Here is a 15152-nt window from a genome sequence, read left to right on the forward strand (position 1 = left end):
CCCATCCTCCATCCTCCATCCTCCACCCCCATCCTCCATCCTCCACCACCATCTTCCATCCTCCACCCTTGCTTGTGGCCCCACCTTCCTCCCCAACAGCCCACCTTCCCCCGCTGTGACCCCCCAGATTCTCCCTGAGCCCCATCCTGCTGGGCACTGGGGCCTCCCCACACCCTGCTCCCCAAGGACACCCCTCCTGCCGCTGCTCCCTCTCCCCTGGACCTCTCCCACGGAGCCCGAGCATCCGCTAATGACGCTCTGAGCAACAGAGTCACTACCTCCATCCTCACTTCTCAACACGTCCCTGGCTCCTCTAGCTCCACAGCTGGCCCCCAGAACATCCTGGGGTCTCTGCTGAGGGTCCTGCCTCCTAGAGCCCTCAGAGACCACCCACCCTGTGTTCTGCCCTGCTGTCTAGAGGCGTCGTTTCTAGAAGCTTCTATCTCACAGTTGCCCCAGTGTCTCTCCCAGCCTCACCCTCTGGAACACCCTGCTCACGCCATGTCTTCTTGCTCAAGGGCTCTGTCCCTGGGAGAGCATGATCCTTGGGAGGGAGGGAGGCAGGCAGGAGCAGAGTTTCTTTCTACGTAGTCTGTGTGTCCATGGCCACCACTGCTGTCACAAAGATACTGCCAAGTGTCATCGTTGTGGTTGTTGTTGTTAGGCCATGGAGTCCCTCTGGCCACCTCACGGCAGCAGCACACACCAACCAACCTGCCCCAGTCTCACAATTGGCGCTGTGCTGGAGCACTTAGTGGCAGCCCCTGTGCCCGTCCCCCGTGGAGGCTCTCCTCCTGGACACGGACCCGCTACTGTACCCATGGTGATATCCTTCTCCAGGGAAGGGTCCCCCGGAGAGCAGACCCTACTATGTGAGATGATGTCTCGATGCCCTCCACTCCTAAGCGGGGGAGGGAGATGGGGGCGGGCATTCTGGCTTCACTTCCTCCAGGACAGCTTTGGTTTTCCTCCTCCACCAACCCCCTGCCTGCACTGAACCCCCTCTCCCCACAGGCAGGTGCCTTCCGAACCCAGAGCGACTGGTCTCCTCACAGTCCTGAAGACCAGGAGTCCACATGAGAGGCCCCAGCTCCCGCCTGCATGCAGATGGTGGCCCCCAGGGTCCCTGAGATGCCCCAAGGAGGAATGGGCCTACCCGTCCTAAGCTTCCCTTCTAGGAGAGGGGAGCCACGCCCCCCAGAAAAGCTGTTAGGGCAGGTGGCTGGCCTCATTGAAGCGCTGGACAGCAAAAGAACTGGGCAGGTTAAAGAGCTCTGGGGAAGTTTCCAGAGCAGGGCAAAGGCTGGGTTAGCCCAGGGTCCCCTCAGAAGTCAAAGGCCATGGAGAGTGCTTCCTGTGGCATGACCTTCAACTTGTACAGACTCCCGGCAAGATGTGCAGGGGGAGTCAGAGCAGAAGCCTCTGGGGGAGGCGGGGAGCGCAGGGATGGGGAGGGGAACCAGCTCCGTGGAGGCAAGGTGTGGCCGCAGGTGGGGGGAGGCCACTGACATGGCTCTGTGGGTGTGAGGTCCGTCTTTGGCGCACGAGTAGAGAAAAAGCCAAGCTTGCCATTTCCCTAAGGAACCTCTGCAGATCCCACACGGAGCGGCGCATTCAAACATGAGAGCCTCCAGCCGGCGGTTCCCCACCCTCCTCACGCCGCGCCCCTCCCACACAGGTCCTCACGTGGTGGGGACCCCCAACCGTAAAATTATTTTCGTTGCTGCTTCATCACTGCCATTTTGCTACTGTGATGAATCGTCATGTAAATATCTGATAGGCATTTTCATGGTTACAAATTGGACATCATTAAAGCGCAGTGATGCATCACCAAAACAATATGTAATGATATATTGTGAGATATTTCTTTCTAATCACAAATAAATGACATTTTGTCTTGAAGCGTGGTGTCGCCTGGGGAACAGTCTTCACGCCAGGCACTCGTAGGCGGGCGTATCTGCATGTGAGTGGGCCCACCTGGAGACGGATAGAGAGCAGTGTCTCGGTTCCTACCACCATCGGAAAGATACGTGTTCTGATGGCCTAAGGTGACCCTTGTAAAGGGCTGTTGGACCCTCCCCCTGCTCCCTGAAGGGGTCGTGACCCACAGGTTGAGAACCACTGCTCTAGCTGGGTGAAGGGTACCAACCACCACCTCTGATTGGCCAGGGCGAGGGCGGGGCGGGATGGAGGCCGGGTGCATGCAGGGCTGGGGAAGGAGTGAAACCCCTTCCTCAGGATCTCTGGTCAAAGTTGCCGAGCGGGGCACCCCCGAATCCGTGGCTCCCGGGGAAGGAGGTAGCTGCAGGATCGGCATGGTCTGCGTGACACCAATGTCCTGTTGGTCCCCTTTCCTTCTCTAGGGATGAACCGGATCGAGACCTCCGAGCCGACCCCCAAAGCCACCACGGGGACGGACGTGCTGTCCACAGACTATGTCGTGATGCACGGCGTGGTCTTGCTCACCTGCGGGTGTGGCACGCTGGGCAACGGCTGGGTCATCTGGCTGCTGGCCTTCCGCGTGAGGAGGAACCCCTTCTGCGTCTACGTCCTCAACCTGGCCGTGGCTGACCTCCTCTTCCTGGTCTGCCAGATCTCCGTGGTCGGCTCTGAAATCATCTTCCTGGTCAAGGACACGGAGGCCACTGAGATGCTGCAGAAGGTGAAGTACTCGGCATACATGATGAGCATGAGCCTGCTGGTGACCATCAGCCTGCAGCGCTGCCTCGGGGTCCTCTTCCCCATGTGGTACAGGCTCCACAGGCCCCAGCACATGTCCTCCGGGGTGTGCGCCCTGCTCTGGGGGCTTTACATCCTGGTGGACATCCTGATGTCCTTCCTTTGTAACAAGTTCAGGGATTCTTCCCAACCGTGGTGCTCAACCTTGAAAACCATTGGGAGCGTGCTTATCCTGGGCGTCTTCACGCCCCTGATGATGCTGTCCAGCCTGGTCCTCTTTGTCCACATCCGGAGAAGTTCCAGACAGTGGCATCGGAGGGCCCCAAGGGTGCTTATGGTGATCCTGGCCTCTGTCCTGGTGTTCTTGGTCTTCTCGGTGCCCTACGTCATTCACTGGCTCGCCAAGTGGATGAAGGTGAGCCGCTGGGTGGAGAATCTGCACGTCAGCATATTACGCCTTTCCATGTCCCTGAGCAGCAGTGCCAACCCCATCATCTACATCTTGGCGGGCAGAAAGAGGACCCAGAGCCAGCCGGAAGCCCTGGGGGCCATGCTCGACAGGGCGCTACAGGAGACTTGTGAGGGGTCAAGCAAGGAGACATCGTCTATAGCCATCAGGGATATGGTCTCCGAGGCCCAGCCACCCAGTGTGACTGCCCCGGTGAGCCCAGCTCTGGAGATTAGCCTGTCCACCAGGCTGTGACACTGCGGTTGGGGGCCCAGCAGACTGGGCACCCATCATGCTGGTGTCACAGCTCCTGGGTGCCCACCAGGCCCCCCCCACCAGGGTGTGTGCTCTGGGCTTCCTCCTGAAGCTCAGCCTTGCAGAGGAAATGCAGCTGCCTCCTCTAGGGGGGCCCGTCTGACGGCCAGGTCCGCTTACTGTCTACCCAACAGGGACTCAGACAACGTCATGTGAGTCGGGGGGAGAACTGGGATCCAGAGGGTTACCAACGGCTGATTTTCCGGAAGTCAATCCCCAAGATCGACCTTCCAAGACCCGTTGGGTAGACTTGTGCCTTCAGCCTCATCGTGAGAAGCTGGTGCCGTGGAGAGTCTGTACCCCCAGGGACTGCATCTTCTGCTTAGAGGGCGGAGTCAATCCATGGAGTGACAGCGGCCACAGGAAGTGCATCATGGGAAGGGAAGTTCCTCTCTCCACAAGCCTCCATCCTGCTGCCTGAGATTGGGGACACCTGTAATTGGGCTGAGGTGGTGGGGGCGGGGGGGGGTGTCTGCTGTTCACAGTCACTTGTGTGTGTCATGAGACTCTGGTCAGCCAACTCCATGCGTAAGCACCTTCCAGGATTGTCCCCACTGCCCACAGGGTCAGCTCACGTGCCCCAGGGGAGCAGAGCAGGGCTGGGCATCCTGTCAGGCTATGCCCCACGGGCCTTGTCACCAGAAGTGGATGGAGAGCGGGCAGTGGGGGAGACACAAGACTGCCAATGTGAGGAGGCCAAGTGAGCGGACGGGCAACCCCTCCAGTCTTCACACGTGTGGCTTCTAATCGGAGGACTGGCCTCTCCTGGACGCTGAGCCCGCACAGCAGGCACCACCCCCACCCCACCCCCACCAGTCAGAGTGCGCACAAGCTTGCTGCAGGGGCGTGGTCACCCAACACACCTGGGCGGAAACTGGGAAAGGACAGCTGACCAGGCTTCTGGTTTGCAGACACCACCGGCCCAGGAGCCGGCTGGGCCCTGCGCTGTATGTGCATGAGAAGTTGCCGGTTCCAGCACCCCAACTCTCAGTATTTAACAATGACTCTAAACCCACCCGGACAGACCAACTGCTCTGTTTATTACTCTCCCTGCAGAGACCATTCCAGAATGCATTTGTACGGGGAAGCCACACAGCATGCAAACAGGAAGCTTCACATAGATGACAAAGTGCTCGGCGGTGCACGGGTTAAAGAAGGCAAGGCGTTGCCAGTACCCTGTGAAATTTATGATCTGGGTCGTCTGACTTGAATGAACGATGTCTCTGGGCATTTTCTTCCTCATACTCATTGTCCTACTTAACCTTGCATCTGGAATGTTATTTGTGGTTCCTTTTAAAAGATTCCCGTGACTCAATAAACTTCCAGCCCACAAACCAGGTCCACGAGTCATGTCGAGCCCTCAGACTCGGCCAAGGGCTTAAGGTTTCCTGTTGAACGACTCTCACACCCAGTGTCTTCATCAGCACGCTGGTGAGGGGTAAACCCTTCCCTGACCCACGTTTGCTTGTTGAGGCCTGGGGCAGTTACAGCATCTAGTGTCAACTTGAAAGTATTAAGAGATAAGGGGAGGAGTCTAGCCTGTCAATCAGGTCGCAGCTTGATGACCTCATTTGGAGGCACCACGGAGATAAAAGGCTCCTTGGAGGCCAGGTGCACACAGACTCTCTGCTTGTCTCCCTGCGAGGCATTCCTGCTGACAAGCCACATGGAGCCAGGCTGATGGAGCCAGAACCCCGGAGCTGAAGGAGCCACTTGGAGACCCACGCCAGTGCTGAGATGCTTCTACCGCCACTGGATCCACAAAACTTTCCACCCATTGGCCTGTGATCTTCCTACATTCTGCATTATTGCATGTGTTGTGTGAGTATGAAGAGGAATTTACAGACTGGTATTGGACATATGGGCTAATATCGGACTTATGGACTTGATCTGGACTGGGCTGGGATGTTTTCTCAATATGCAATTGCTCTTGTATAGAAAGCTCTTTCTTATACACATACGAGTGTCTATGAATTTGTTTCTCTAGTCCACTCGGACTAACACAAGGCCTGGTTTCTCTAATCCCACACCAAGATGCCGGCACACAATGTCCAGGCAGGAGGAACTCCAAAGGTGGGGTGGGACCCGGGGTCTCCCACTCAGTCAGTCCTGGGAGAAGGGCCTCCCTCAGAGACGGCAGCCCTGGAGGCTTCCCTCTGTTTTCTGAGCAGGAGCCAAATGAGCACAAGCAACGCCACGCAACCCCTAGGCCGTCCATCCTGTGGGAGCAACCACAGAGACAGACGCCCATGGACACATAATTGCCTGCCTCCTAGACCCTCTCCCATCCAGCGGGAAACATAACTGAGATGATCTCCTCTGAGAGAACGAGTCTGCTTTAACGCAACGTGCCCGGGCACAGAGCACAAAATTCAGGTACTTAGCACAATGAGTGTTCTCTTGTTGGGTCATCGGTCCACGTGGGTTATACGTGGGTTATCGGGAGCTCTGCTCCACGGGGTCACACTGCGCTCTGGTTTCTTTCCTCGTGTGCACCCTCTGCCAGACGCAAACAAGGCCAACTTACAGCCAAGCGTGCCATTGGCTAGAATCCAGTCATGCGCTCCCCCTGGACATCACAAAGGATTCTGGGAAATGTAGTCCTGCCGGTTTTCCCAGGAGGAAGAGAGGATGGTGAGGACGGTAGGGTCCCAGTTGTCTGCCACGGTGGCTCCGGCCTTGTGTGAAAGGACGTAGACGAAGGGAGGGGAGATGGTTGCGGGAAAGAAGCTCATTGGTCAATCCCTCGAATCGCCCTTGGTTATGTTTTTGTTTTTCCCTGGCCCTGTGGTCACCCAGGGTCCTGCCAGGAGCAGAAGCCTTGAGATCAGCGGGCAGGAGTGTAATTTTGTCCTTGATGCGTCAGCCCCTCCTGGGCACGCATGCGCCTGCCTCTGTGGTGGACGCCGGCATCCAGGTGCTCCGTGCCTGTGCTGGACTCTCTGCCCCGTCGGTGGGACGTCCTGGTCAGCCTTCAACAGCCCGGGGCGTCCTCTCACGTATGGGCCAGAGACAGCACGTCCCAGCCAGGTCCACCCTCGCTGCAGGCCCACGGGCAAGGCAGGGAGGCGTAGTGGCTCAGTGGGGTATACACTGAACTGGTAGCCTGCACCCCGTCACCTGCTCCACGGTGGAAAGTTGTGGCAATCTGAGTCTGTCCAGACGTCCAGACTCCAGAGCACCACCGGGACGGGGCAGCGCCGCTGGGTCCTGTGGGCTCGGCATGACTCAGCATGGACACCACGCTATTGCGGTCAGTGTGAGTTTCCTCTATTGTTTTGATCGAGGGTGAGGAGTTGAGCGAGAGAGAGAAGAGCAATGTGTTCAGAGAGGTGTGTGCGGGCTGCCCCAACCCTGGGACCAAATCCTTGTGTCCCCTGAGCTCCCTCTCCCATCGAGGGTAAAGGGGTGGGCCCCTGTGCTCAGCTCGGAGACAGTGGCCCTGGACACCCTGGCAGGGCAAGCACAGAAGCCTTCCCTGGGGCAGAGGATGCCCGGGAGGCCGCCAGGCTGTGTTTGCAGCAGCAGCAAGAGGCAGGCACAGCACGTGTTTCTCTGCCCCTCCGAGAGCTCATCCCTGTGACAAACCACAGCACACACTGCGAAGGGCAGTGCTGGGAGGGCTGCGCTGGGAGGGCTTCCCGCTGACCCGGGGACAGAAGTCTGAGGAGGGAGAAGGTGGGGGAGGCCTGGAAAGTCTGGGGTGGCCTCCTGGAGGAGGTGGCACTGACCAGGCCCTGACACATGAGAAGGTGGCCCCAGGCAGAAAGGAAGCAGGGCTCCATGGTGGAATGCAACCACCTCCAGGGCTACCCCCTCAGGGGGCTGATTGATAGTCCCTCCTCCAGCAGGTGGGCACCCTCCCTGCTCCCCATGCTGCTCTCCCTGTGTGTTCCCCACTGGTCACCATCAGAGTGTTGGCCCAGGGCACAAGGACAATACTGACAAAGGAACGCAGAACCAACCTGAGGGAGTCAGGTCTGCTGTGCCGTCCCTTCTGGAAGCCACCAGAACGTTCCAGAAAAGGAAGGGACGTGAGACTCCCAGGATGCTCCCTCCCTTGTTCTCACCTCCTACCTCTCTGCAGGTGTCTTTCACCCTCCCTCCCCCACCCCCACCCCCACCCCCCAGGGAGACGGCTCCAAAGGCCCCACAATCTCCTGCCTCCAGCACAGAGAGCCAGGCTTGCCCCTCAGTTCTGGTTCCAGGGTCAATGGAGAGACAACTAGAGTGGGCAGTGGGCCAAGTCACCTGGGACCAGGGCAGTGGGGTCCACCCCAAGCAGGTGAGGATGGGCGGGGTTGGCTCTAAGGGAGGGGGCGGGTCTCCGCTGGGTAGCGCAGCCGGATATGGGTGCTCCGTGGTCAAGAGCCCGAGCCTGGTGTTGGGGAAGCACTCAGAGCGTTCTCCTGAGAGTGGCTGAACCAGGACCCCCGTGAAGGGCACAACGTCACCGTCTGTGATCCGTCAACAAACCTCTGTGAGCTCTTACGGGGAGCCTGGTGCTGCCCACCAGAGGCTGTGCCTGTCTGTCCCTGACTGACAAGTTCCACTCCACCGGACACTGGTGTCTGGTTTCTCGTTGACACGAGGCGGTGGGACTCCCGCTGTGGTCGTCTCGTGCTGACCGGGGTGGTGTTAGCTGCCAAGGCGTCCCCTTGTCCCCTTGGTGGCAGGTGGGCTGTAGCATGGTGGTCGTTGTCCTGGGATTCGAGGTGGGGTCATTGTTACGGTGGGGGGTGGGGAGCCCCTGTGGCTGTCTTTGTCATGACCGTATGATGGTGGTGGTCTTGGAGCTGTTGTCAGGTGGTCCTGGCTGCGGTTAGCGCAGGGGGGCGGGGGCCGGGGGGGAGGGTCGTGACTGTGCTGGTTGGGGTGCCTGTCGTGGCCACATGCGTACTCTCGGACCGCGTGAGTAAGAACGTGTCCTGATCATGCCTTCTATTGGAACAAGTGGTTCAAAGCAATGCAACCTATGTACAACAGGAGAAGCTGTGTCCAAGGAGCAGAGACAGACGAAAACACCAATATTCTCTGGCAAACCTCCAACGGCTCTAAACACCAAGCTTCTCAAAGAATAAGAAGAGCAGGGAGCCACGTGAGCCTCTTGGGACCACGCGAAACAGCCCAGAGGATCATTGACAAAATGCAAACTCCTGGGGGAACATCTGCCTCTGCAAGCCACAGCGCCAGTGTCGTGGTTCCCGGCAAAAACGCAGCCTTCCCAGCCTCACTGCTGGTGCCCCACCACCACCACCCAGTCCACCGCACCGGAGGACGACATTCGGTGTCCTGACTCTGCTTGTCAGGGTTCTACCACCTTCCTCCTCCGGCCACAGCTGTCATTGGCAAGTGACAAGAACGCAATGGGAGCTGACCCATCCCGCCCTCAACATCGCAACATCACACACACACACACGCATCCCTGGGCAAGGGGAATGGAGTGGCTCATGGGTGGGTGGGCCCCAGCAATGGCTGGACCCAAGGGCCTGGGTATGGATACCCTGTCTATCCATCGGGACTCCATCAGGAAGCGTAAGGCCCCTGAGGCTCAGGGGGGCCCGGGAGGTGCCCTCGGTGAACACACTTGATTCCTGATGGCCCGGAGGTCCGAGCCCCCCAAGCAGTGCTGCAGAAGGAAAGCCCGGAGATGCGTGTCTGAGCACTCAGCCGCAAGAAACCCGCTGACGTACACGGGGCCAGGTGAGTCGGGACACGCTGGACGGCCACTGGCTTTGAGGCCCAGAGAGGTCAGTTACCCAGCGAATGAAAAACGGGCCTGGTCTCAAAATAAGCCTGCCGACTCCCCCACCCAGTGCTCCATCCACCCCCACCCTCCAGAGAGCTGCATCTGCCTCCAGCAAGCCCATCAGCAAAGCACTCAGCCAGGTGTCCTCATAATGGTCTTCCTAGGCCAAAGCGCCTCTTCCTCCTCCGGAGCCTGCCTTCCACCCCACCCCAGCGCAGGGGCCCTAATGCTCCGGCGCCCAGGCTGTCCCAGGAGGGAAACAACCAGTGGACAGGCAACACCGGGCCATTCTCTTTCTGCATTTGCCTGCAGTCTACGGCCTCTGGGGAGTACATGTGGTCAGTCTATTAGCCCCCCAGCCAGCCAGGAAGGGTTCTGGCACCCACGTGGGGCAGAAAGGCTTGAGTACTTATACGCCCTCCCGGCCAGGGGAGCATAATCACCCCCTTCCGCTTCACAGAGGGACCCACCCAGGGCTCTCTGGGGCCTCAGAAACCATAAACTAGCTCAGGGCGACCCTGACCAGGGAGGCATACGGGGCCCAGGGCCTGCGGCGTCAACTGAGATCAAGGCTTCCCTGCATCCGGGAGCCTAGGATCTGGTGAGTTCCCCCCATCCCTCTCTCAGGAGAGCAGGTGGGTCACAGCATGTTCAGCTGACCCAGGTGGGCATCTCTGCTCTGTCAGATGCAACTTGGGTCCCCCGGGCAGTATCCCCGCCATATGATCCCTTGCCTTGACCTTCACAAAACCAGGATGGTCAAACTTACCTTCTTTCACCCAGGGCACCTCCCAGATCCTGGCACACAGGAGCCTCCATCCGTGCGTGGCAGCAGTGGGGCTGGGACCAGCGGAGACCAGCAGGGCCGCAGGGAGCCAAACTTGAGGAGGCAGGAAGCATGGGTGGGGATGATACCCCTCCTTCTGGGGTCTCTGTCCTTGGGGACTCACCAGGAACAGCACCCATGGGACAGGTGGCCTGTTCCCTGCAGGAGTGACAGTCACAGCCCTTCCTTCCCAGCGGTCCCCCAGGCCAACTTCCTTCTTGGGGCCTGGGGTGGGGGCGGACAGCAGACCCAATGCCAGGACTGTGCCCGCTGACGTGGACGCCCCATGGGGGTGGCAGGTTCAAGAACAGACGTGCTACCGTGAGGGCAGCACCAGGTCTCTGGGGGCCACAGCCTGGTCCCAACACTTGGCATCCATTCTGTTGTCACCGAGACAGCAGGAGCTTGAAGGGGGCAGTATTCTGCACCCCCATCCTCCATCCTCCCCCAGACTCACGACCCCACCTTCCTCCCCCACAGCCTGTGAAAACCACCCCATCCCCACCCCCAAGGTGTCTCCCAGCTACTTCCTGAGCCCCACCCTGCTGGGCCCTGGGGCCTCCCCCCGCCTTGCACCCCAAGGCCACCCCTCGTGCAGAGATTCCTTCTCCCCTGGACCTCTCCCACGTACACAAGCATGAGCGAGTGACAGTTCTTTGAACGCCATTACCTCCATCCTCACTTCTCAACAAAGCCCATGGACATGTCCCCGGGCTCCTTCAGCTCCACGGCTGATCGTCAGAGCATCCTGAGGGTCCTCGGTGAGGGTCCCCCCCCAGGGGGCCTCAGAAACCACCCTCTGTGTTCTGCCCTGCCATCGATAGGAGTCATTTCTAGAAGGTTCTAGCTCGCCGTTGTCACCATCTCTCTGCTAGTTGTTACCATTGAAACCCTCCGCTCTTGTGGGTCCACCCGCTCTGTCCCCGGGAGAACAGCATCCTGGTGAGGGCGGAGAGAGAGTCTTTCTCTGTAGGATCGGCCTTTGTTCCGTCTGCTGTAAAACGAACAGCCAAACAAAAGAGAAACGTTGAGTACTGTCGCAGTGGTGGCGGGCGGCGGTGTGCCAAAGTACTGCTGAATCCGCTGAGACTCAGTGACCCGTGTGCCACCCTCAGTGCTGTGGTGACGTTTGAGCCCCTGTCACCACCACGTCAGCCCATCCCCTTGGTCAGCTTCCTCTTTGTGGCTGACCCTCCACTCGACCACACCGTGATGTCCTCCTCCAGGGACCTGCCTCTCCTGAGAACGTGTCCAAGACACGACTTCTAAGGAGCACGGTGGGTGTCCCTCCTCCAATTCGTTAACTGTCTGGCCAGGGAGAGTTGGCTAATCTTCACGTTGATGACTTTTTAAAAAATATCTAATATTTTTGTTGACCTCTCTTGCTCATTCCAATATATCCCTTCCCTTCCCACACGGTTTTGTTGTTTAATCCCATCGGGTGGGATTACACCATCGTCAATGCTAGGTCGATAACGTTGTATGGCTCGTGAATGATGTTATAAATCTCCAAATGGCCCTTTACAGGAAAAAAATTAAAAGGTTCTCCACCCTTGCTTTAAAGCAGCGGGGTTCTCAACTGTGGGTCGCGACCCCTTTGCGGATCGAGCGGCCCTTTCACAGGGGTCACCCGATTCATCACAGTAGCAAAATGGCAGTGATGAAGTAGCAACGAGAATAATGTTATGGTTGAGGACCTGTATGGAAGGGTCGCAGCCTTAGGAAGGTTGAGAACCACTGCTTTAAAGGAAGACAACCGAATCCAGCCAGTCTACAATACAAAGTCCACAATGTCCAGGATCTACTCAAATGAGACCAGACCTGAAGAAGGTGTGAAATGTCAAGAAACGGCAACAAAATAGATCCATTGTAAAATTGATAAAGAGAGACTCTGAAACGCGCATCGCGGTGGATTTACAGATGACGCGCTCGGGATAATTATGATTGAAATGCACAGGGATTTAAAGGCAAGCATACATACCGCATGGAGAAAAATGAAGGATATAAATAAGAACCAATTAAAACCTCTAGAGCTGAACAGAGAGCATGCAGAACAGATGTAGAAATACCGCATTGTATTAAGGGCGGATTAGAAACCGCAAGAAAGGACCGTGAACTGAAGACAGACAGAACTAGCCAAGGTAACGCACACTTGTGAGAGGTGCTGGATACGTGGAGGCCCGGTAATGTGTGGGACAGTGACAAGCATCTAACTGACCCTCTGTCCCCCTCAGTGCTCTACTTTTCAGTTGAATTCAATCATTCATTGGGATGGCCTCACAGGCGGTACTCGCCATTACGGGGCTCATGAGGGAAGCCAACAGGTGACGATGCAGGTGTCAAATTCCCAGGACACCCGGTGGGCTGGACCTGGCCTCTGCCCCCATCAGGCAATGGCACAAAGCGTTGGGGGCTTCCAGTCACCCAAGGGCCTTGCCGCTCTGTCGTAACCCTCCGCCCAAAGACACTGAGCCCCAGCTCTCGGGGCCAGCCAACCCAGGTCCCCCGTCCCGTGCCCAGAGGCAGCCCTCTGCCCAAGCCGGCTGACGCCCAAAGTGACTCAGCTTCGCCTGCTGGTGGGCTGAGACGCCCACCGCTCTGTTCATAGGATTTGGCTCTTTGTTCTTCTGCGGTGCCTCTGCCCATCCCCATGGCCTCGAAGGTGATGGGGAGGTTCAACGGGCAGGGATGTTGGAGCCCAGGGGCTACGCTCCACCCCGACACTTCTTTTCCTGCGGTCATGAATCTCTCCTTCCTGAATCTGAGACAGGCATAGCTGACCGCCACGTAGGAATCGGCTTTGGGCAATTGATGCAATGATTCTCCTCCCTCCACCCCCTTAGAACTCTAATGGAGGTCAGATGTCTCCCCCACACCATTTTTAAACAGTTTGGGGGTGTGGGTGTGGGGGGTGGTTGGCATATAATTCACATAGCATACAATTTAGTGTGTCAAGCACACTTGTACCTATGTTGCCATCATCATTTTTATATTTTTTTAATTAAAAAATCATTTATTGGAGGCGCTTACAACTCATAACAATCCATACATCAATTGTATCAAGCATATTTGTACATATGTTGCCATCATTATTATCTAAACATTTACTTTCTGTTGAGCCCTTAGTATCAGCTCCTCTTTTTCCCCTCCTTCCCCTGCCACCCTTGTGACCCCTGGATAAATTATAATTTTTTTCTTTTTTTAATCATTTTATTGGGGGCTCGTACAACTCTTATCACAGCCCATACATGCATCCACCGTGTCAAGCACATGTGCACACTCGTTGCCATCGTCGTTCTCAAAACATGTTCTTTCTACTTGAGCCCTTGGCATCAGCGCCTCATTTCCCCCCTCGCCCCCTCCCTTCCTCAGGAACCCGTGATCATTTATAAAGTATTATTTTTACACCGACCGATGACTCCCTTCACCCACTTTCCTGTTGTCCGTCCCCGTGGGAGGAGGTTATACGTAGATCCTTGTGATTGGTTCCCCCTTTCTCCCCCACCTTCCCCCTACCCTCCTGGTATCACCCCTCTCATGGTGTGGACCCTTTGGATGGTGAGCCGGGGCTGAAAGAAACTGAATAGAGTGCCACAAAGTCCCTAACGCTGGTGGGCACTACGGAACCAGCATGGTCCTTGCAACGTAGATGTTCACGTCAGTCCACCTTCCTTCACAGGGATGAACTCCAGCAACACCTCCGTGCTGACCCCCAAGGGCAGCAGGACAGATGTGTGGGCCTCAGACTACGCTGCGATCAACGCCGTGGCCTTGCTCACCTGCATGTGTGGGATGGCAGACAACGGCTGGGTCATCTGGCTGCTGGTCTTCCGCACGCACAGGAACCCCTTCTGCGTCTACGTCCTCAACCTGGCCGGGGCTGACCTCCTCTTCCTGGTCACCCAGAGCGCCACCATCATTCTAGAGGCCATCTTCCAGGACAAAGACGTGGAAGCCATTGAGATCGTGAGGAAGGTGAAGTTTTCTGTGTACATGGTGTGTATGTGCCTGATGACGGTCATCAGCAGCCAGCGCTGCCTCTCGGTCCTCTTTCCCATCTGGTTCAGGCTTCACAGGCCCCAACACATGTCCAGCACGGTGTGCGCCCTGCTCTGGGGGCTGTCCACCCTGGGAGGCGCCCTGGCGTCTTTATCCTGCAAACAGCTAAGGCATTCTAACCAACCGCCGTGCTCCACCCTGAAGGGAGCCATAAGGACCCTTGTCCTGGGGGTCTTCACGCCCCTGATGATGCTGTCCAGCCTGGTCCTCTTTGTCCGCATCCAGATAAGTTCCAGGCAGTGGAGTCGGAGGCCCCCAAGGGTGCTTGTGGTCATCCTGGTCTCGGTCCTGGTGTTCCTGGTCTTCTCGGTGCCCTACACCACCTTATGGTTCATGATCAATCACACAGAGCTGGACAATCAGGTGAAGGCGCTGTTTGTCAGCATAATACGCCTCCTGATGTCCCTGAGCAGCAGTGCCAACCCCGTCGTCTACATCCTCGTGGGCAGATGGAGGTCTCAGAGGAAGCGGGAGACACTGAGGGCCATGCTCCGCAGGGCACTGCAGGAGGACCCTGAGGAGATGGACAATGAGACTCCGTCCACTGGCACGAACGCGGAATCAGAGAGCCAGCTGCCCACGGTTCCCGCCCAGGAGAGCCCAACCCTGGGAATTAGCACAGCCCCAGCCAGGCCCTGCCATGGGGCATCTGGAAGACTTTGCACCCCGCCATGCTGGTGCCACTGCTCTGCGGTCCCCACCAGGCCCCCCACAGGGCGTGTGCTCTGGGCTTCCTCCTGAGCTCCGCCTTGCAGGGGAAATGCAGCCGCCTCCTCTAGAGGGCTCTTCTGACGGCCACGGCCACTTGCCGTCCATCCACCGGGGACTTGGGGGAGAACTGGGCTCCATGGAGGGTCCTTTGGCTGGTTTTCCAGAAGTGGAGCCCCGGGCTTCCTTCTGAGATCCTCGGCCTGGACTTGGACTCTCAGCCTCTGGGCTAGCACTGAGACTGTGCAGAGTCCGCCCCACGGACAACCCCATCTTGTGGTGAGAGGCCAGAGGGCAGCCCTCGGTTCCAGTCCACTATGGCGGCCACAGGACACACACACACACACACACACACACACACACACACA

The 15152-nt window shown here is 57.7% G+C and overlaps 2 protein-coding genes across 2 annotated transcripts; both read left to right on the forward strand.

The window, feature by feature from the left end:
* The first annotated feature begins 2365 nt into the window (after positions 1-2365).
* Positions 2366-3382, forward strand: LOC101654980 (mas-related G-protein coupled receptor member D-like). Its single transcript, XM_004713737.1, has one exon. The coding sequence runs from the start codon at positions 2366-2368 to the stop codon at positions 3380-3382; it is 1017 nt and encodes a 338-aa protein (XP_004713794.1).
* A 10316-nt stretch (positions 3383-13698) lies between these two features.
* LOC101654659 (mas-related G-protein coupled receptor member D) lies at positions 13699-14817 on the forward strand. Its single transcript, XM_004713736.1, has one exon. It carries the CDS (start codon positions 13699-13701, stop codon positions 14815-14817), a length of 1119 nt encoding a protein of 372 aa, XP_004713793.1.
* The last annotated feature ends 335 nt before the right edge of the window (positions 14818-15152 follow it).

Source organism: Echinops telfairi, unplaced genomic scaffold (genome assembly GCF_000313985.2).
Source record: "Echinops telfairi isolate 266 unplaced genomic scaffold, ASM31398v2 ScPeMD7_7417;HRSCAF=8455, whole genome shotgun sequence".
Lineage (NCBI taxonomy): Eukaryota > Metazoa > Chordata > Mammalia > Afrosoricida > Tenrecidae > Echinops > Echinops telfairi.

Coding starts and splice junctions, on each gene's coding strand:
- LOC101654659 (XM_004713736.1), top strand. CDS start 13,699: ATGAACTCCAGCAACACCTCCGTGCTGACCCCCAAGGGCAGCAGGACA.
- LOC101654980 (XM_004713737.1), top strand. CDS start 2,366: ATGAACCGGATCGAGACCTCCGAGCCGACCCCCAAAGCCACCACGGGG.